We start from the raw sequence: 21738 nt of genomic DNA on the forward strand, positions 1-21738 counted from the left end.
AGCAGAGAAGGGTGTGTACTGGGGATGTGGGCTGGCTGGCTGACGGCAGTGTTTTCTAGCAGTGGTGGCGCAGCATCCTTTGTATCATGTAGCCTTGGTGCGGTGCGTGCGGATTAAGGGTGGAGACAGTTATCGTTGCCAGGATCAAGGATATTCATCCAGAGTCGGAGGAAGTACATGTAGTCTACGTGGTATAGGCTATGTCCGTGTGATTAGGTGTGCCCATGTACAGAATGGTACCATTCTCAGCGAAAGCTATGAATTGGCTTACCTGGGTACCGCTCGGCAGAGGATGCTTCGAGAAAGAGGGGCAACATGAGTCATCTTGATGCGCGATTAGCGACAGATACAGTGGCTTTTAATTGTATTGCGGAGAAATACATTTTTATGGTCAAGGATCAAAGGAATAAATATGTCGAGACCGAAACAGTGCGAGGCGGTAAAGGTGGTAGTGCGATGCCGCCCATTTAACAGGAGAGAGGAGACTATGGACAACGATAACATATTGGAGGTGAATTCAAAACTGGGCCAGATCACATTGAGGAACCCGAGGGCGTCACCTGAAGAAGTCATGAAATCATTCACCTTTGATGCGGTCTACGACTTTGAGTCGAAACAGAGCGATATTTATGACGATACCGTCAGACCTCTTGTAGATTCTGTGTTACAAGGATTCAATGGTACAATATTCGCTTATGGGCAGACTGGGACAGGTAAAACATACACGATGCTAGGTATGCCCACAGACAATGAAAGAGGGATCATCCCAAATTCATTTAACCACATTTTTACACAGATCTCCAGGTCTCAGAATCAGCAATATTTAGTGAGGGCATCCTATCTAGAGATCTATCGGGAGGAGGTCAGGGATCTGTTATGTAAAGACAACAAAAAACTAGATCTTAAAGAGAACCCAGATTCAGGGGTTTATGTCAAAGATCTGTCTTCAGTTGTCACCAAGAACGTCATGGAGCTCGAACATGTCATGAACATAGGAGATGAGTCCAGGTCTGTGGGGTTCACCAATATGAACGAACGCAGCTCGCGGTCCCATGCCATCTTCATGATCACGGTGGAGTGCAGTGAGAAAGGTACAGATGGAGAGGACCACATACGGGTTGGGAAGCTGAACATGGTTGACCTGGCTGGCAGTGAACGCCAGAGCAAGACGGGTGCTAAAGGGGAGCGCCTGAAAGAGGCCACTAAAATCAACCTGTCCCTCTCAGCACTGGGTAATGTCATCTCAGCGCTGGTGGATGGGAAGAGCACCCACATCCCTTACAGGGACTCTAAACTGACCCGTCTACTCCAGGATTCACTGGGTGGCAATGCTAAGACAGTCATGGTAGCCACTCTGGGACCAGCGTCCAAGCACTATGAAGAATCCCTGACCACCCTACGGTACGCAAACCGGGCCAAAAATATAAAGAACAAACCTAAAATCAACGAGGATCCAAAGGATGCTCTGCTGAGAGAGTTCCAGGAGGAGATCGCCCGCCTGAAGGCCCAGCTGGAGGAGCGAGGGACGCTGGCGAAGGAGAGGAGGAGAAGGAGGAATAGCAGAAGACTGACTAAAAGTATGATTGTTGAGGATGTAGCCCACAGAGAAAGGGATGCAGAACTGTGGAAGGCACTGGAAGCGGAATGGAAGCGGAATGAGGAATATTATATAAAGGAAGAAGAAGAAAGCAAGATGATAGAAGAGGATGAAAAAGGGGTAGAGAGATTCAACTCCATGGATAACTCTGTAGAGGCCAGTCCCCAAAAAACTGTAACCTCCAGAATACCGATACATAGATTTAGCTCTGTGGAGGATAGCCCCAAAAAGGCTTTCCCCACCAGTAGCCATAGCAGCCCAGGGGCCAGAGAGAAATGGAAGCCATTTGGTGAAAAAGAACAGATGGAAAAGGAAAGGATGATGGACGACATGCAGAAGGAACAGGAAGCTATGGAAAAGATTATTGAGAAATATAAGGTGACAATACATTATTTTCTCTGTTTCTCTATATGAGCCAATAATGTGCATTTTGATATCATGTTTAATATGATACATTATTTATTGGTGACACAGAGCGTCCATCTTTCCAATAATCAGCCATCCATATGGCCATGTATCTTTCTCCAGGCAATGGAGAGCAAAATATTGGCTGGGGGAAAGAACATTATTGACCACACTAATGAGCAACAGAAGATGCTGGAATTGAAGAGGCAAGAGATTGCAGAACAGGTGAGAGATCAACTATAAGCCAATAGGGTATGTTCATTTGATAGATTGAGGGAGTCATGGAGAAGGCACTAAACAACTAGGCTATCCCTCTACTATAACAGAAATAGTGCTGTGTCTGATGACCGTAATGAAAGTGGTAATTTAATATTATTTCATGTTTCTCGATGTACAGTACCAGTCAAAAGTTTGGACACACCTCATTCACGGGTTTTTGTTTATTTTTTTACTATTTTCTACATTGTAGAAAGACATCAAAAGCTGTCATCAAGGCAAAGGGTGGCTACTTTGAAGAATATAAAATATATTTAGATTTGTTTAACACTTTTTTGGTTACTACATGATTCTATACGTGTTATTTCATAGTTTTGATGTCTTCACAATTATTCTACAATGTAGAAAATAGTAAAAATTAAGAAAAACCCTTGAATGAGTAGGTGTGTCCAAACTTTTGACTGGTACTGTACATGCAGGTTTATTCGTTGTTTAGTGTCTCTGTGTTTACGTATCTTAGATTTTGGTCAGCACCGTGGAGTGCGGCTATGATATGAAGAAAAAAAAAGTTATATTGTTTGCATGCAGGCTAGGCCTCACTTTATTGTGAAACATGACTACACAAAGGAAGTTTCCACACTGGAAAATAAAAGTCATTTTTATTTGTATTTAGATAAGACGGGAGAGAGAGATCCAGCAGCAGGTGATGGCTCAGGATGAGGAGACGGGAGAGCTGAGAGAGACCTTCTCCTCCCTGCAGCAGGAGGTGGATCTCAAGACCAAGAAGCTGAAGAGGGTAAGATGGATTACTAACCAGCAGGGTTGGGGTCAATTCCATTTCAATTACAGTCAATCCAGAGAGTAAACCAAACTCCAATTCCAAATTTTCCTAATTGAAAAGCATTGAAGAGAATTTACATTTCAGTGTAAATCTGAATTGACTGGAATTGAAATGGAACCTTCCATATCCCTAAAGCCCATCAGGGATCATTATCATGACCTTATGTTTAATATAAAGGGATTTTAAACAGTGTTCTGATGCAAAATCCTATTCCCTCATTTCTGGTTGTTTTGATTAGGATGTTAACATTTCATGGTTGTGCTCTCCTATTGTGTTTCCTAACTTGTTGATCCAGTTGTATGCCAAGCTGCAGTTGGTGAAGGCAGAGATTGGGGATGTCATTGATGAGCATGTAGTTACTAGACAGGAGCTTGAGCAGACACAGAATGAACTCACCAGAGAACTCAAGTTCAAGTGAGTTTTAATAACGTATAATCACACAGACACGCACATACACACAAACACACTACCCCAATTGGTTCACTTTTCATAATATTGTTTTATGTGTTACCTGCAGGTATCTCTTAATTGAGAATTTCATCCCTCCCAAAGAAAAGAACAAGATTATGAACCGGCTTCACTTTGACAGTGACGAGGACCAGTGGAGGTTTAGGCCCTTCGTTCCTTCCGAAAGGTAAGTGAGTTCACATAGTCTACGCTAGTCTATACTATTCTATACTAGTCTTATGAGCTTAATATTCATTAAGTATTAAGTATTGCAATGGTAGCAAATATATTATTGACTGGTGCTGAAAGGACAGCCCTGCTAATCGGACAGCCACTGCATAAAGGTATAGGTGGTCAGGGCAATCATTGTGGTGCTGAAAGGACAGCTCTGCAAAGTCAGTTACAATAATGTCACTGATGAGGGTAGTCGCAATTTGATTCAAATCAAATTTGTATTTGTCACATGCACCGAATACAACAACCATTACAGTGAAATGCTTACTTACAAGCCCTTAATTACAAGCCCTTAACCAACAATGCTTTAAGAAGTTAAGAAAAAAAGTGTTCAATTAAAATGTAAGTAACAAATAATTAAACAGCAGCAGTAAAATAACTGAAGTGAGGCTATATACAGGGGGTACCGGTACAGAGTCAATGGTACAGGGTCAATTATTTCCTTGTTTCACATGTTTATTGAAATCGAAGTTACTTTGTCACGTTAAAATAGTGTCTATTATTTTCTTTGCACTCCTTAACTCCTTAACTAACTCCTAAACTAGCTTTTCCTCCCTTGCACATTGCAGTAAATCGGCTCATCAGGTGAAGCGAAGGCCCACGTCTGTGGTGGGATACAAGAGACCAATCAGCCAATATGCACAGATGGCTGTCACAGCAGGAGCTCCATGTAGATACCGGGTGGGTTGATGCTTGTTTTTTTAAATCCATGGTACATTTTTCATATCTGAGATTGAACATAAAGGAAAAGTTATCTTTTTTTACAACCAAATCTAAATGTCTTTTGTAAACGGAATGTTATAGAAGGGTCCAGACACCTTTTTTTGATTTCACTTGTTTTTGAGAATCTTACCCCAAACGGCAAATCACTTATCCTTGTTGTGTAGTATGGGGGCCCTAGAAAACATGAACAAAGACTCCAAAAACACCCACATATGTATTTTTTTTAAACGGTAAAGCTCTCAGTATAGTGATGCAGGTTTAGATGTGGTACAAATGAAATTGTGTCATTCCAAACTAATTGAGGGCCATTGACATACTGAACTGATTAGTGTTAAGAAACCACTTTCCACACATTTATTTATCATCAATTGCAGATGCTTTCCATCGTCATTGTTCATTATATTAAACTCCCTCTCTCTTTCGCTCTCATTCATTATTTATGTAGGCTGAGAATGTGATGCTCCTGGAGCTAGATATGAGCCCACCCAGCATGTACAACCTCAACCTTAACGGAGCACACCTGGAACAGAACTTTGGAGGTCACGGTAGTCCCAGGAGAGACCTGCTAGCCAACGTCCCATTCAGGGACAGGACCACTGCATCAGGAAGGATCCGGAAGTCACGATCCTGGTGAGTTACAGTACCTGTAGTAACCTGGTGAGTTACAGAACCTGTAGTAACCTGGTGAGTTACCTGTAGTAACCTGGTGAGTTACCTGTAGTAACCTGGTGAGTTACAGAACCTGTAATAACCTGGTGAGTTTTAGTACCTATAATAACCTGGTGAGTTACCTGTAGTAACCTGGTGAGTTACCTGTAGTAACCTGGTGAGTTACCTGTAGTAACCTGGTGAGTTACCTGTAGTAACCTGGTGAGTTACAGTACCTATAATAACCAAGTGAGTTACAGTACCTGTAGTAACCTGGTGAGTTACAGTACCTATAATAACCAAGTGAGTTACAGTACCTGTAGTAACCAAGTGAGTTACAGTACCTATAATAACCAAGTGAGTTACAGTACCTGTAGTAACCTGGTGAGTTACAGTACCTATAATAACCAAGTGAGTTACAGTACCTATAATAACCTGGTGAGTTACAGTATCTATAATAACCAAGTGAGTTACAGTACCTGTAGTAACCTGGTGAGTTACAGTACCTATAATAACCAAGTGAGTTACAGTACCTATAATAACCAAGTGAGTTACAGTACCTATAATAACCTGGTGAGTTACAGTATCTATAATAACCAAGTGAGTTACAGTACCTGTAGTAACCTGGTGAGTTACAGTACCTATAATAACCAAGTGAGTTACAGTACCTGTAGTAACCTGGTGAGTTACAGTACCTATAATAACCAGGTGAGTTACAGTACCTGTAGTAACCTGGTGAGTTACAGTACCTATAATAACCAGGTGAGTTACAGTACCTGTAGTAACCTGGTGAGTTACAGTATCTATAATAACCAAGTGAGTTACATGTAGTAACCTGGTGAGTTACCTGTAGTAACCTGGTGAGTTACAGTACCTGCAGTAACCTGGTGAGTTACAGTACCTGTAGTAACCTGGTGAGTTACAGTACCTGTAGTAACCTGGTGAGTTACAGAACCTGTAGTAACCTGGTGAGTTACCTGTAGTAACCTGGTGAGTTACCTGTAGTTACCTGGTGAGTTACAGTACCTATAATAACCAAGTGAATTACCTGTAGTAACCTGGTGAGTTACCTGTAGTAACCTGGTGAGTTACAGTACCTGCAGTAACCTGGTGAGTTACAGAACCTGTAGTAACCTGGTGAGTTACAGAACCTGTAGTAACCTGGTGAGTTACAGAACCTGTAGTAACCTGGTGAGTTACCTGTAGTAACCTGGTGAGTTACCTGTAGTTACCTGGTGAGTTACAGTACCTATAATAACCAAGTGAATTACCTGTAGTAACCTGGTGAGTTACCTGTAGTAACCTGGTGAGTTACAGTACCTATAATAACCAGGTGAGTTACCTGTAGTAACCTGATGATTTAAAACTGTAGAGGAGGACACTCAGAGTTCCTACAGTATTTGCTGATTAACTGTTAGGTGATTTGTCCTACCTACTTTACTAATAATTGGCAGCGTTTAGAACCATGAATATCGTCATTTGATTTCTGACACGTTTCAACAAAACAGAATAGATGTACAACTATATTTGCTATGTTAGGCCTACTCTTGAGACAGCATTTTTGTGACAATCTTTGTTGCAGCTAAAAGAAATCCATATGAAAGGACCCATATAAGAAGACACTCAAGTTGCCATCCGAATACGTAACATGTATTCCCTCTTCTTTATTCCCAGGTACCAGGCACCACGCTCATCCTCTTCATGCGTCTCATCCTCTTCATCATCCAGCTCTATAACATCAGGGCCCCAGACCCAGTGCTCTCCTCACCCCCAGAGACCCTCCTCAGCCATATACACTCCATTGGAAGGTTCCATTCCAGGGGGCCCCTGAGTCTAGATTCTAGAACATTCCAACATTCCAATGTATATCATATATGCTTATTTGCTAGGTCAAAAATATACAGGTTAGGACAATGGAATAATTCCATGCAGCAGTGTTAGAAAATAAACAATTTCATTGGACTAGCGCCTACAGGATTAGCATAAAAAATGTGACCAGTGGCCAGGAAATCGAGTAGTAAAGTGACTGTAGATAATTTGATAAACGTTTGAATTAATAGAATGACAGTAAAACAGTTATGCTATGTGTTTGATGAGTAGTTAGCTGAAATGTACTACGATTGTGGTTATTTTCCAAGTTTGATGGCAAACTTTCTGTACTGCTAACATTCACTTCCAGTAATTTTCACTCGCATTGCTAGCAATGAGGTACAATAGATTGCTAGTCCCATTGTTTATAATCCTTTCGCATTTATAGAGACATTCATGGGATTTTAGAATCCTCTTGTCCTAACCTGTATATCTGACCTATCTGCATTATCAACAATTTCATAGTGTATTATTTCACCAAACACAATTGGTCTGTAACCAAAAGTAATTTGCATTTGTGGAAAATATTGCACCGCTGAACTTTGACTAAAGTATATGACTAAAGTAATGTTTAGCTTTTGATGTACAGAAACATCAGAATAAATGGTACAAACTGTTACATAACATAACTTGTATGAGCCTACATTGTTTAGGGAATAGAGAAAATACCTGTCTTTCAAGTTGAATGAACTGCCATTGGCCACAACAAATAGGGCGAAAATGAAAAACACCTGCCTTAACGTTGTTGAGGATTTACTCGGTAATATTATATTTTATTATATTATATTTTAGTCTGAGCACCCAATCTAACCAAAATGTTCTAATTTTCTCACAGTATTAATTATTGTGAGAAAATAACGGTATTATTTTTTATATAACAAAGATCAAAACAAATGTGTATTCTATCAAAACTCCCGTGTTTAGTGACAGCTCCATTTGTACAGTAAGATGACATCTCTCTCGGGGTCACATGACACACTCCTTACAGTAAAATACCAATATGGCAGAAGCGGTGGGTCTTGCGCGGTAACTAAAGCAACATAACACAGGAGCACACTGTCAAATTCAACACTAATCATAAAAAGACCGCAGCGATGAGGGAGAGACAGAAGAAAAAGAAGGGGAGGACATGGGCAGAAGCTGCTAAAACGGTATTTACTGTCGTTCTATTCAACGTTTGTTGTGCTTGTTTTCCCTTCGCTCCCACTAGTACAACTGTGTTTATGAGTTCATGACCCACTGGTGCAGACGAAATGTTGCTTATGCAATGCAAGGCCTTCTTGTCGGCTAGATAAGCACTGGAAGTCCATCAAGATTTGCTTGATAGTCTTGTGGTTTCATTTACAGCAAATAGCTATATCAATGTGTCCATGTAGCTTACAATTGTAGATAGGAAATTGTGAAGAGACATCATTCTTGTTTCGACCGCATACCTACGTATTATTGAGAAAAATAACGTCTGTCTTGCGCTGTAAAGTAAACACCAAAGTGTTGCGCTAGCGTAGAGCTAGCCAGTTAGCAAGCTATGTTAGCTCTGAAATTCAATTTGACAGCTTGTTCTGAATTAATAAAATACATTGAAACATGCCCGTTGTCAAGTGTCTAAGTTAGATCTCCAGCTTAGCTCTAATCGCCCCATGTTGGTGGACACAAGCTCTAACGTTCGCTAATGACCGATGAAAGACAGCTAGCATGGTAGCCAGCATTGCTAAGCTACAATAGTTGGCTAGCTAGTAACTTAACTATAGCTAGCTAGCTAACGTTAGTACATCAGTAGTGTTTATAAACAATTTATAAAGGTGTTTTAGCTACCTGGTCACTGTATTGGCCATTCAGTAATAGTAAAATGCTTAGCTATAGCTACATGTATTAGCAAATCATTGCTGTTACATTGTAAAAAAAACACACTGACACACACTATATATACAAAAGTATGTGGACACCCCTGGATTCGGTTATTTCAACCACACCCGTTGCTGACAGGTGTATAAAATCGAGCACAACGCCATGCAATCTCCATAGACAAATATTGGCAGTAGAATGTCCTTACTGAAGAGCTTAGTGACTTTCAACGTGGTACCGTCATAGGATGCCACCTTTCCAACAAGTCAGTTCGTCAAATTTCTTCCCTGCTAGAGCTGCCCCGGTCAACTGTAAGTGCTGTTATTGTGAAGTGGAAACGTCTAGGAGCAACAACGGCTCAGCCGCGAAGTGGTAGGCCACACAAGCTCACAGAACGGGACCGCCGAGTGCTGAAGCACATAGCGTGTAAAAATCATCTGGCCTCGGTTGCAACACTCACGAACGAGTTCCAAACTGCCTCTGGAAGCAATGTCAGAACAAGAACTGTTCATCGGCAGCCTAAGATCACCATTCGCAATGCCAGACATCAGCTGGAGTGGTGTAAAGCTCGTCGACATTGGACTCTGGAGCAGTGGAAACGCGTTCTCTGGAGTGATGAATCTGGGTTTGGCGAATGCCAGTAGAACGCTACCTGCCCCAATGCATAGTGCCAACTGTAAAGTTTGGTGGGTTTGGGGCTGTTTTTCATGGATCGGTCTAGGCCACTTATTTCCAGTGAAGGGAAATCTTATTGCTGCAGCATACAATGACATTCTAGACGATTCTGTACTTCCAACTTTGTGGCAACCGTTTGGGGAAGGCCCTTTTCAGCTGTGCACAAAGCAAAGTCCATACAGAAATGGTTTGTCCAGATCGGTGGGGAAGACCTTTACTGGCCTGCACAGAGCCCTGACCTCAACCACATCGAACACCTTTGGGATGAATTGGAACGCCGACTGTGAGCCAGGCCTAATCGCTCAACATCAGTGCTCGACCTCACTAATGCTCTTGTGGCTGATTGGAAGCAAGTCCCCTAGCAATGTTCCAACATCTAGTGGAAAGCCTTCCCAGAAAAGTGGAGGCTGTTATAGCAGTGAAGGGGGGACCAACTCCATATTAATGGCCATGATTTTGGAATGAGATGTTCAACGAGCAGGTGTCCACATACTCTTGGTCATGTAGTGTAGCTACTTCTACTAGCTAGTTGTCTGGAAACCCGACGTTGAATTGGATTGAATTCTACATGGGGCAGAAATTTGTGTTTGAACCATTAAAGTTTCCTTTCATGACCTCTACAAGCCAGAATGTTTAATAAAATGATATTTTAAAGTACTCTATTGGTTGTCCTTGCTGTTGGTCCTTTTGATGGTTGGAATGTGAGACCATACTTTCCTGTGGATATTATTACATGAACTTTATGTAATTATACTTTCCTGTGGATTCCTTTTCTCACATTCCAACCCCCCAAAAGAACCAACCGCACCGACAACCGGTAAAGTGCTTTTAAAATATCATTTTATTCAACATTTTGGCATGCAGATGTCATGAGAGGACACTTTCCTGATTCAAACACTCATTTCTGCTGACATACAATTCAATGCAATTCAACGTCTGGTTTCCAGGCTACTAGCTAGGTAGCTAACAGGACTACTATTCATATGAAAATCTTTGTGACATGTCATGGCTATGATGGTGGTGGGTGGTGTGATGGTCGTGCTTAGTCTTTCTCTTCTTACACAAATACACACACAAAGGAAGTGAATCATGTTTTGATGAGGTCATTTAGCTCTGTCTTATTCCCAGCAAGACATCTATTCTTTTGACACTGGGCAAAGGCATGCAGTACATAGCTACATCATTGGGCGGGAGTTGTCGACAGGCTCAGTCCCAGAGATTGACTTTCTTGTCTAAATCAGCAACACCACTAATGACTTAAAAACTCAGGGGTCGTATCCGAAGGAGTGCTTATCTAGGATCAGGTCCTCCCTGTCTGCCTAATCTTATTCCCTGTGATCTAAAAGGCTAAACTGATTCTAAATCAGTACTTGTATTCAGTCAGAGCTATGACATGACAGCAGCGAAACTATAGAACAGCTCAGTAGAAGCTTGCTCATTGGACATCCTGTAGCGTTTTTCATTTGACCTCATATGTCAGCGCAATTTCATATTCCTAGGTACAACTATAGAATCGTGGGTTGATGATAATGTGTAGTAACACCGTAAGCAATGTGAGTACTAGGACAGGTGGAAGTATGTTGTTGTCTTTCAGCTAGATGTTGTTTACATTCCTCAAGTGGTTTTAAGCATGTATTACACTGCAATCCATTGACATATTTTGTGCTGTATTATTTCAGGTATTGGAAAAGTACCCGAACACACCCATGAGCCACAAAGAGATCCTACAGGTGATCCAGAGGGAGAGACTGAAAGAGATCAGGTAAATGAACCGGTTCTCATATGTTTTCTGTGTGTTCTCAAAGGTCCCTTCTTAGACTCCATCTTAGACCCCTTCTTTAGCTTCCTTTAGTCCCCATCCCTGTTTGGACTTCCGTTTTGATACACAGGATCGGGGCCCCGTATTCATAAAGTGTATTGAGTTCGAGTGCTGATCTAGGATCAGTTTTGTTCTTTTAGATCACAATGAGTAAGATCACATGTACAGGGTGGGACCTGATCCTAGATAAGCATTCCTACTCTGAGACGTTTTATGAATAATTTCCTCTTGTATGATTGATTGCTCATGTTCTTTCTCTTTTTATGTTCCTTTTCTTGTTTGTAATTATTACATTCACATAATTCTAATTATTTAATTTCTTTTTTTGTTGAATTTTTTTCACTCTTGTCATCCAGAAGGTAAGACAAAGCTAGTTTTGCCCAACCCCGTCCCTTGACACTCTCACTAAAATGTTGTTTTATTTTTCCTATTGCATGTTATTTACAGCTTGTAACAACAAGTTACAGCATGGCATTACGAACATGTTATTGCATGTTAGGTATTGTTATTTCAGTCAACACAGCCTAATAATTTCATCAGTTGCTGTTATACTCAGAATACAGTACATTGGTGCTTGATTCACACGATAGGGCCAAACTGAGCCAGGCCAAGCCGAACTGTACTGGGTTGGCCAGCTTGGCCTGGCTATGGTTCCACCATCGTTGCTGAAACTATGCTGGAAAGGGCAATGTGAAATCAAAAGGTCAGAGCGAGCACAGTACAGTTCAAGTCAGCTCTTTATTGTGAATCAGGCATTACTGTCTCCCTCCAGTGGCCAGTCAGCTGTCTGCTTCATTGAGTATAACTGGCTGTGTTCCCTTTTCCCCTGTTACCTAGTGGTACTTCCCCGCTGGCATGTCTTAATGCTATGCTCCACACCAACTCTCGCAGTGACGAAGGGATCTTTTACAAAGTACCTGGGCGAATGGGGGTCTACACACTGAAGGTCAGTTTCTCATTTCTATGAATCAAACGCATGTAACAAATGAATGCTGACAAGTGAGATTGACATAGAGTTTTCAGATATGCCTTACATTTTTTTACTAATAGTCAGTGCTACATTGTAAAAAATGATATGTTAAAAGAAGGACATTTGAAAAGTAGAGCAACATTATGGCTCACACAGCGAGCTTATCAGACAATTAGACATTCACATGAATCATTGTTCATTGCTCTGAATGTTAGGAGGTACTCAAAGCAGTCCGTGTTATGGGGGTGTGTACTATCTTATGGGGGCGTGTACTATCTTATGGGGGTGTGTACTGTATATACACGTGTATATATACAGTTGAAGTCGGAAATTCCCTGTCTTAAGTCAGTTAAGATCACCACTTTATTTTAAGAATGTGAAATGTCAGAATAATAGTAGAGAGAATTATTTATTTCAGCTTTTATTTCTTTCATCACATTCCCAGTGGGTCAGAAGTTTACATACACTCAATTAGTATTTGGTAGCATTGCCTTTAAATTGTTTAACTCAGGTCAAACGTTTCGGGTGGCCTTCGGCTTCGGCTTGCAAGCCGCCCCCTTTTTCCTCCAAACATAACGATGGTCATGATGGCCAAACAGTTCTATTTTTGTTTCATCAGACCAGAGGACATTTCCTCAAAAAGTACGATCTTTGTCCCCATGTGCAGTTGCAAACCGTAGTCTGGCTTTTTTATGGCGGTTTTGGAGCAGTGGCTTCTTCCTTGCTGAGCGGCCTTTCAGGTTATGTCGATATAGGACTCGTTTTACTGTGGATATCGATACTTTTGTACCTGTTTCCTCCAGCATCTTCACAAGGTCCTTTGCTGTTGTTCTGGGATTGATTTGCACTTTTCGCACCAAAGTACGTTTGTCTCCTTCCTGAGCGGTATGACGGCTGCGTGGTCCCATGGTGTTTATACTTGCGTACTATTGTTTGTACAGATGAACGTGGTACCTTCAGGTGTTTGGAAATTGCTCCCAAGGATGAACCAGACTTGTGGAGGTCTACAATTTTTTTTTCTGAGGTCTTGGCTGATTTCTTTTGATTTTCCCATGATGTCAAGCAAAGAGGCACTGAGTTTGAAGGTAGGCCTTGAAATACATCCACAGGTACACCTCCAATAGGCTAATTGACATCATTTGAGTCAATCAGAAGCTTTTTAAGCCATGACATCATTTTCTGGAATTTTCCAAGCAGTTTAAAGGCACAGTCAACTTAGTGTATGTAAACTTCTGACCCACTGGAATTGTGATACAGTGAAATATAAGTGAAATAATCTGTCTGTAAACAATTGTTCGGAAAAATTACTTGTGGCAAAATGGCAGATGTCCTAACCGACTTGCCAAAACTATAGTTTGTTAACAAGAAATTTGTGGAGTGGTTGAAAACGAGTTTTAATGACTCCAACCTAAGTGTATGTAAACTTCCGACTTCAACTGTATATGTGTATGTTGTGTGTCTGTGAATAGAAGGACATTGGGGACGTGGTGAAGGAACTGTCTGAGGAGGGGTCAGAGGAGGGGTCGGAGGAGGATGGTAGTGATAATCTGTCTGATTCCCAGAGAAGCACAGAGAACAACAACTACAACCAGGAGGGCAGGAGGGGACGGTGGAGGAGGAGAGGTACGCTACTACTTCACAATATATTTACAACATCACTCCTTTTAATGAGGCAATGGGGAGGAGGAGAGGTAGGATATACAGGTAACTGACAAAATAGAGGAAACACCAACATACAGTTGGGTCACCACCAGCCAGAACAGCTTCAATGCACCTTGGCATCGATTATACTGTACAAGTTCCTGGAACTGCATTGGAGGGATGCGACAGTATTCTTCCATGAGAAATTCCATAATTAGGTGTTTTGTTGATGGTGGTGGAAAACTCTGTCTCAGGCACAGCTTCAGAATCTGGTGACTGAGATGGAAATGGCATATTGTTTAAATCGTTTTCATGCTCATCAAACTATTCTGTGACCACTCGTGTCCTGTGGATGGGGGCATGGTCATCCTATGGGGGCATAGCCTGCCCCAGAGAGGAAGAGGCGAGCGAGAGGTTTTACTCCACCAAAAATCTGTCCACGAAAAGAAGCCCACGAAATGAGGAATCTTTGTATGGAGGTCAATGATAGAGAGTCGAATTTGGTATTTAAAAAAAATGCTCATTTGCTACGTGACGCTTATTTGGTCAAATAGAAGTTTTGAAATGGTTAGGTTGTTACGAATGCACTGATATAAGTGGACGCACGTGGCATTTCAGCAACTTAACAAAAAAAACTGCTTTATATCAGAGTTGTGCCTGTTGTCATAGAGATATTTAGAGGACTCTTCATGGATATAACCCGCTTTAGCATGGGCATTGCCAATGAGGGGTTCCACCATTTTAAAGTAGTCAACTAGGGTGGGGATTCCTATGATTTGGGAGCAATCAGCGAATGAAGAAGAATAAGTGACAGCATGATGCTACCCATGCTGTCACAGATGCTATTTTTTAAATTTTTTAAAATTACATTTCACCTTTATTTAACCAGGTAGGCCAGTTGAGAACAAGTTCTCATTTACATCTGCGACCTGGCCAAGATAAAGCAAAGCAGTGCGACAAAAAACAACATAGAGTTACACATGGGATGAACAAAAGTACAGTCAATAACACAATATAAACATCTATATACAGTGTGTGTAAATGGAGTAATGAGGTAGGGCAATAAATAGGCCGTAGTAGCAAAGTAATTACAATTTAGCTAATTAACACTGAAGTGATAGATGTGCAGATGATGATGTGCAAGTAGAATTACTTGTGGGCAAAAAAGTAAATAAAAACAATATGGGGATGAGGTAGGTAGTTGGGTGGGCTATATACAGATGGGCTATGTACAGCTGCAGCGATCGGTTAGCTGCTCAGATAGCTGATGGAGATATAAGTCTCCAACTTCAGTGATTTTTGCAATTCGTTCCAGTCATTGGCAGCAGAGAACTGGAAGGAAAGGCGGCCAAAGTGAGTGTTGGCTTTGGAGATGACCAGCGAGATATACCTGCTGGAGCGGGTGCTGTGGGTGGGTGTTGTTATGGTGACCAGTGAGCTGAGATAAGGCGGAGCTTTACCTAGCAAAGACTTATAGATGACCTGGAGCCAGTGGGCCTGGCGACGAGAGCATACAGGTCGCAGTGGTGGGTGGTATATGGGGCTTTGGTGACAAAACAGATGGCACTGTGATAGACTGCATCCAGTTCGCTGAGTAGAGTGTTGGAGGCTATTTTGTAGATGACATCGCCGAAGTCAAGGATCGGTGGATAGTCAGTTTTACGAGGGTATGTTTGGCAGCGTGAGTGAAGGAGGCTTTGTTGCGAAATAGGAAGCTGATTCTAGATTTAATTTTGGATTGGAGATGCTTAAAATGAGTCTGGAAGGGGAGTTTACAGTCCAGCCAGACACCTAGATATTTGTAGTTGTCCACATATTCTAAGTCAGAACCGTCCAGAGCATTATCTACCAAGGGAATTCTCTTCAATCATAATCACAGCCGTATATATTCCCCCCCAAGCAGACACATCGATGGCCCTGAACGAACTTTATCTGACTCTTTGTAAACTGGAAACCACACACCCTGAGGCTGCATTCATCGTAGCTGGGGATTTTAACAAGGCTAATCTAAAAACAAAACTCCCTAAATTCTATCAGCATATCGATTGTGCTACCAGGGCTGGAAAAACCCTAGATCATTGTTATACTAATTTCCGCGACGCATATAAGGCCCTCCCCCGCCCCCCTTTCGGAAAAGCTGACCACGACTCCATTTTGTTGATTCCAGCCTACAAACAGAAACTCAAACAACAAGCTCCCGCGCTCAGGTCTGTTCAACGCTGGTCCGACCAATCTGAATCCACGCTTCAAGACTGCTTCGATCACGCGGATTGGAATATGTTCCGCATCGCGTCCAACAACAATATTGACGAATATGCTGATTCGGTGAGCGAGTTCATTAGGAAGTGCATTGACGATGTCGTACCCACAGCAACGATAAAAACATTCCCAAACCAGAAACCGTGGATTGACGGCAGCATTCGCGTGAAACTGAAAGCGCGAACCACTGCTTTTAACCAGGGCAAGGTGACCGGAAGCATGACCGAATACAAACAGTGTAGCTATTCTCTCCGCAAGGCAATCAAACAGGCTAAGTCCCAGTACAGAGACAAAATCGAGTCGCAATTCAACAGCTCAGACACAAGAGGTATGTGGCAGGGTCTACAGTCAATCACGGATTACAAAAAGAAAACCAGCCCCGTCGCGGACCAGGATGTCTTGCTCCCAGACAGGCTAAACAACTTTTTTGCCCGCTTTGAGGACAATACAGTGCCACTGACACGGCCCCCTACCAAAACCTGCGGGCTCTCCTTCACTGCAGCCGAGGTGAGTAAAACATTTAAACGTGTTAACCCTCGCAAGGCTGCAGGCCCAGACGGCATTCCCAGCCGCGTCCTCAGAGCATGCGCAGACCAGCTGGCTGGTGTGTTTACGGACATATTCAATCAATCCTTATCCCAGTCTGCTGTTCCCACATGCTTCAAGAGGGCCACCATTGTTCCTGTTCCCAAGAAAGCTAAGGTAACTGAGCTAAACGACTACCGCCCCGTAGCACTCACTTCCGTCATCATGAAGTGCTTTGAGAGACTAGTCAAGGACCATATCACCTCCACCCTACCGGATACCCTAGACCCACTCCAATTTGCTTACCGACCCAATAGGTCCACAGACGACGCAATCGCAACCACACTGCACACTGCCCTAACCCATCTGGACAAGAGGAATACCCATGTGAGAATGCTGTTCATCGATTACAGCTCAGCATTTAACACCATAGTACCCTCCAAACTCGTCATCAAGCTCGAGACCCTGGGTCTCGACCCCGCCCTGTGCAACTGGGTCCTGGACTTCCTGACGGGCCGCCCCCAGGTGGTGAGGGTAGGTAACAACATCTCCACCCCGCTGATCCTCAACACTGGGGCCCCACAAGGGTGCGTTCTGAGCCCTCTCCTGTACTCCCTGTTCACCCACGACTGCGTGGCCATGCACGCCTCCAACTCAATCATCAAGTTTGCGGATGACACTACAGTGGTAGGCTTGATTACCAACAACGACGAGACGGCCTACAGGGAGGAGGTGAGGGCCCTCGGAGTGTGGTGTCAGGAAAATAACCTCACACTGAACGTCAACAAAACAAAGGAGATGATTGTGGACTTCAGGAAACAGCAGAGGGAGCACCCCCCTATCCACATCGACGGGTCAGTAGTGGAGAAGGTGGAAAGTTTTAAGTTCCTCGGTGTACACATCACGGACAAACTGAATTGGTCCACCCACACAGACAGCGTTGTGAAGAAGGCGCAGCAGCGCCTCTTCAACCTCAGGAGGCTGAAGAAATTCGGCTTGTCACCAAAAGCACTCACAAACTTCTACAGATGCACAATCGAGAGCATCCTGTCGGGCTGTATCACCGCCTGGTACGGCAACTGCTCCGCCCACAACCGTAAGGCTCTCCAGAGGGTAGTGAGGTCTGCAGAACGCATCACCAGGGGCAAACTACCTGCCCTCCAGGACACCTACACCACCCGATGTCACAGGAAGGCCATAAAGATCATCAAGGACAACAACCACCCAAGCCACTGCCTGTTCACCCCGCTATCATCCAGAAGGCGAGGTCAGTACAGGTGCATCAAAGCAGGGACCGAGAGACTGAAAAACAGCTTCTATCTCAAGGCCATCAGACTGTTAAACAGCCACCACTAACATTTAGCGGCCGCTGCCAACATACTGACTCAACTCCAGCCACTTTAAAAATGGGAATTGATGGAAATTATGTAAAAATGTACCACTAGCCACTTTAAACAATGCCACTTAATATAATGTTTACATACCCTACATTACCCATCTCATATGTATATACTGTACTCTATATCATCTACTGCATCTTGCCATCTTTATGTAATACATGTACCACTAGCCACTTTAAACTATGCCACTTTATGTTTACATACCCTACAGTACTCATCTCATATGTATATACCGTACTCTATACCATCTACTGCATCTGCCATGCCGTTCTGTACCACCACTCATTCATATATCTTTATGTACATATTCTTTATCCCTTTACACTTGTGTGTGTGTGTAAGGTAGTAGTTGTGGAATTGTTAGGTTAGATTACTTGTTGGTTATTACTGCATTGTCGGAACTAGAAGCACAAGCATTTCGCTACACTCGCATTAACATCTGCTAACCATGTGTATGTGACTAATAAAATTTGATTTGATTAGTAGTGATGCTGGTCGGGTGGGTGGGTGCAGGCAGCGATCGGTTGAAGAGCATGCATTTAGTTTTACTAGCGTTTAAGAGCAGTTGGAGGCCACGGAAGGAGAGTTGTATGGCATTGAAGCTCATTTGGAGGTTAGTTAACAGTGTCCAAAGAAGGGCCAGATGTATACAGAATGGTGTCGTCTGCGTAGAGGTGGATCAAGGAATCACCCGCAGCAAGAGCAACATCATTGATATATACAGAGAAAAGAGTCATCCCGAGAATTGAACCCTGTGGTACCTCCATAGGGACTGCCAGAGGTCCGGACAACAGGCCCTCCGATTTGACACACTGAACTCTATCTGAGAAGTAGTTGGTGAACCAGGCGAGGCAGTCATTTGAGAAACAAAGGTTGTTGAGTCTGCCAATAAGAATGTGGTGATTGACAGAGTCGAAAGCCTTGGCCAGGTCGATGAAGACGGCTGCACAGTACTGTCTTTTATCGATGGCGGTAATGATATCGTTTAGTACCTTGAGCGTGGCTGAGGTGCAACCGTGACCAGCTCGGAACCGGATTGCACAGGTACGGTGGGATTCGAAATGGTCAGTGATCTGTTTGTTAACTTGGCTTTCAAAGACTTTAGAAAGACAGGGCAGGATGGATATAGGTCTGTAACAGTTTGGGTCTAGAGTGTCTCCCCCGTTGAAGAGGGGGATGACCGCGGCAGCTTTCCAGTCTTTAGAAATCTCTGACGATACAAAAGAGAGGTTGAACAGACTAGTAATAGGGGTTGTAACAATGGCTGCGGATAATTTTAGAAGAGAGGGTCCAGATTGTCTCGCCAGGCTGATTTGTACGGCTCCAGGTTTTGCAGCTCTTTCAGAACATCTGCTATCTGGATTTGGGTGAAGGAGAAGCTGGGGAGGCTCGGGCAAGTAGCTGTGCGGGATGCGGAGCTGTTGGTTGGGGTAGCCAGGAGGAAAGCATAGCCAGCCGTAGAGAAATTCTCGATTAACGTGGATTTATCGGTGGTGACAGTGTTTCCTAGCCTCAGTGCAGTGGGCAGCTGGGAGGAGGTGCTCTTATTCTCCATGGACTTTACAGTCCCAGAACTTTTTGGAGTTAGAGCTACAGGATGCAAATTTCTGTTTGAAAAAGCTAGCCTTTGCTTTCCTAACTGACTGTGTGTATTGGTCCCGGACTTCCCTGAAAAGTTGCATATCGCAGGGACTATTTGATGCTAGTGCAGTACGCCACAGGATGTTTTTTGCTGGTCGAGGGCAATCAGGTCTGGAGTGAACCAAGGGCAATATTTGTTCTTAGTTCTACATTTTTTGAAAGGGGCATGCTTATTTAAGATGGTGAGGAAATTACTTTTAAAGAACAACCAGGCATCCTCAACTGTTATAGCTATAATGGCACAGATACAAAGATGATTCCTCTGTCTATCTCTATGGCCTGTTGCGTACACACGTATCTGCCCTCTCATTGGCTAGAATGGTCCCACCTGATCTTGCCTCTTCCCGCCTGCCTTTCATCTTTGAGGACATGTATTTACATTTTTAGAGTGGTCACTCAAATATCTTGTCAATATAATAGACATTCTTGGCCTGCCCAGCATTTTTATACATGACCCTAAGCATGATGGGATGTTAATAGCTTAATTAACTCAGGAACCACACCTGTGTGGAAAGCATCTGCTTTCAAAATACTTTGAATCCCTCATTTACTCAAGTGTTTCCATTATTTTGGCAGTTGCCTGTATTTCAGTTTCACCTTTTTCCATGATGATTAGGCTATATAATTACACTACTTGAAATTGACTGAAATGGGTGCTGATGCTCATTTGGGTGCAGACGTTACTCTTTATAACTTGGTGCCGGGCCCACCCAAACATGAAGTTATTGTGGTGTTTCTATTTTCACTATTGAGTTTGCAGCTTTACATCTTGTGATAAATACTGTACATACATCAGACTGTTTCCCATCTTAGTAACACTTTAGAAGGAGTTTAAGTTTCGGCCATTTCTGTCATTATTTTTTTCCTGTTATAACAGGAAATATATATTTTTTTTTAAATGATGTTTGAGCCACACTTCCTCATGTACTCATATGAATGAGTTAAGGAACCGTTGAAACAAAGTAATAGGTTATCTACTGAACACAAGGACATCTTGTTTTCTGTTTTTGTTTTCTATTGTTATTGTTTTTAATACCATTGCAAAAGAAATCCATCAGAGCAAATGCTATCAAAAGAACCACAGAGACACAGGTCAAAGGGTTACAGCTACGGTGAGTGAGAAATGAACATGCAAGCCTTGTAAAAAAAACAGGAAATAGCTGTTGTTTTAAGTAATCTTGCTACTAGCAGGTGGGTTTTTTGGTGTTTGAAAAGACAATTCTTCATTTAAAAAGGCAAAAATGTTGTGTATGTTTTCATCAATCTTTTTGATTAATTAATTAACTATATGCAACAGATTTGATAGTGTATGATCTCAAAAAAACATATCTACTTTGGTGTATCCATCTTAAAGATGAACTGAAACACTAAAATAACATCAATTTCATGTTGATGTTATCAGCTTTTTGGATGTTAACGTTGGGGGTTGATGTTTCTAAGCCTAATAATGTGTTGTTGACTGTCTATCTAAGTTGTGCTATGTTGTGTTTCCTTCCCAGGGCCCTCTAAGCTGCCGCCTGATCCGTTGTCTCCTCAGCCACGCTGTTCATCTCCCTCTGTCCCCAGCAGCAAGCTCATCTCTCCCTCACAGAAACACTGCAAGAAGGCCCTCAAACAGGTACAGTAGGCCACTGTGCTGATGCTCCATCGTCTTCGGTATCAATTTCACTGGCTAATAGAGATGTAAAAGAGATGTTTTCTCAACAAGACTAACCTAATAAAGGTTAAATAAGGTCCTACTGCTGACCTCTTGCCTCCTGAGTGCCTATCAGTGTCTCAGTGATGCTCCCTGTGCTAATATAGCTCTAATTTATGAAATGTGGCTAAAGACACCAGTTTTGTAGAATAAAATACCAGTTTTGTCAAATAAATGCAGACATGACGTTCACGGTGCTTGTTAAATTTAACTGCTTCTTTGTTTCAAAAACATATTGTGTAAGTTATTTTAAAAACACAATGGGGGTGTGGGGTGAGAGGGGAAAATAA

The 21738-nt window shown here is 42.6% G+C and overlaps 2 protein-coding genes across 4 annotated transcripts in view; both read left to right on the top strand.

Annotated features, from left to right (window-relative positions):
* LOC139563602 (kinesin-like protein KIF3B) lies at nt 1-8567 on the top strand. The gene is made up of 8 exons (XM_071382417.1): nt 1-1975; nt 2126-2227; nt 2892-3014; nt 3355-3473; nt 3577-3693; nt 4310-4421; nt 4909-5093; nt 6786-8567. The coding sequence occupies exons 1-8, from the start codon at nt 413-415 to the stop codon at nt 6940-6942; spliced, it is 2478 nt and encodes an 825-aa protein (XP_071238518.1). The 5' UTR covers nt 1-412; the 3' UTR covers nt 6943-8567.
* Nucleotides 7998-21738, top strand: part of LOC139563599 (putative Polycomb group protein ASXL2) — a 24852-nt gene continuing 11111 nt past the window's right edge. The window contains exons 1-5 of one of the 3 annotated variants that reach the window (XM_071382400.1): nt 7998-8131; nt 11177-11259; nt 12154-12262; nt 13756-13909; nt 21252-21370. In XM_071382400.1, the coding sequence (XP_071238501.1) occupies nt 8075-8131; nt 11177-11259; nt 12154-12262; nt 13756-13909; nt 21252-21370 (522 nt within the window). In that variant the 5' untranslated portion in view covers nt 7998-8074. Of the gene's footprint in view, nt 8132-11176; nt 11260-12153; nt 12263-13755; nt 13910-20699; nt 20865-21251; nt 21371-21738 lie in introns of those variants that run through there. The other 2 variants (XM_071382401.1, XM_071382402.1) reach the window with 2 other exon arrangements.

This window comes from Salvelinus alpinus, chromosome 34 (assembly GCF_045679555.1).
Source record: "Salvelinus alpinus chromosome 34, SLU_Salpinus.1, whole genome shotgun sequence".
NCBI classification, from domain to species: domain Eukaryota; kingdom Metazoa; phylum Chordata; class Actinopteri; order Salmoniformes; family Salmonidae; genus Salvelinus; species Salvelinus alpinus.

What these genes read in the sequence shown, in the direction of transcription:
- LOC139563602 (XM_071382417.1), top strand. Translation starts at nt 413, where the DNA reads ATGTCGAGACCGAAACAGTGCGAGGCGGTAAAGGTGGTAGTGCGATGC. An exon ending in GGCAAGAGATTGCAGAACAG is followed by an intron (nt 2,228 to 2,891) that starts GTGAGAGATCAA and finishes ATTTGTATTTAG; the next exon opens with ATAAGACGGGAGAGAGAGAT. An exon ending in ATCCGGAAGTCACGATCCTG is followed by an intron (nt 5,094 to 6,785) that starts GTGAGTTACAGT and finishes CTTTATTCCCAG; the next exon opens with GTACCAGGCACCACGCTCAT.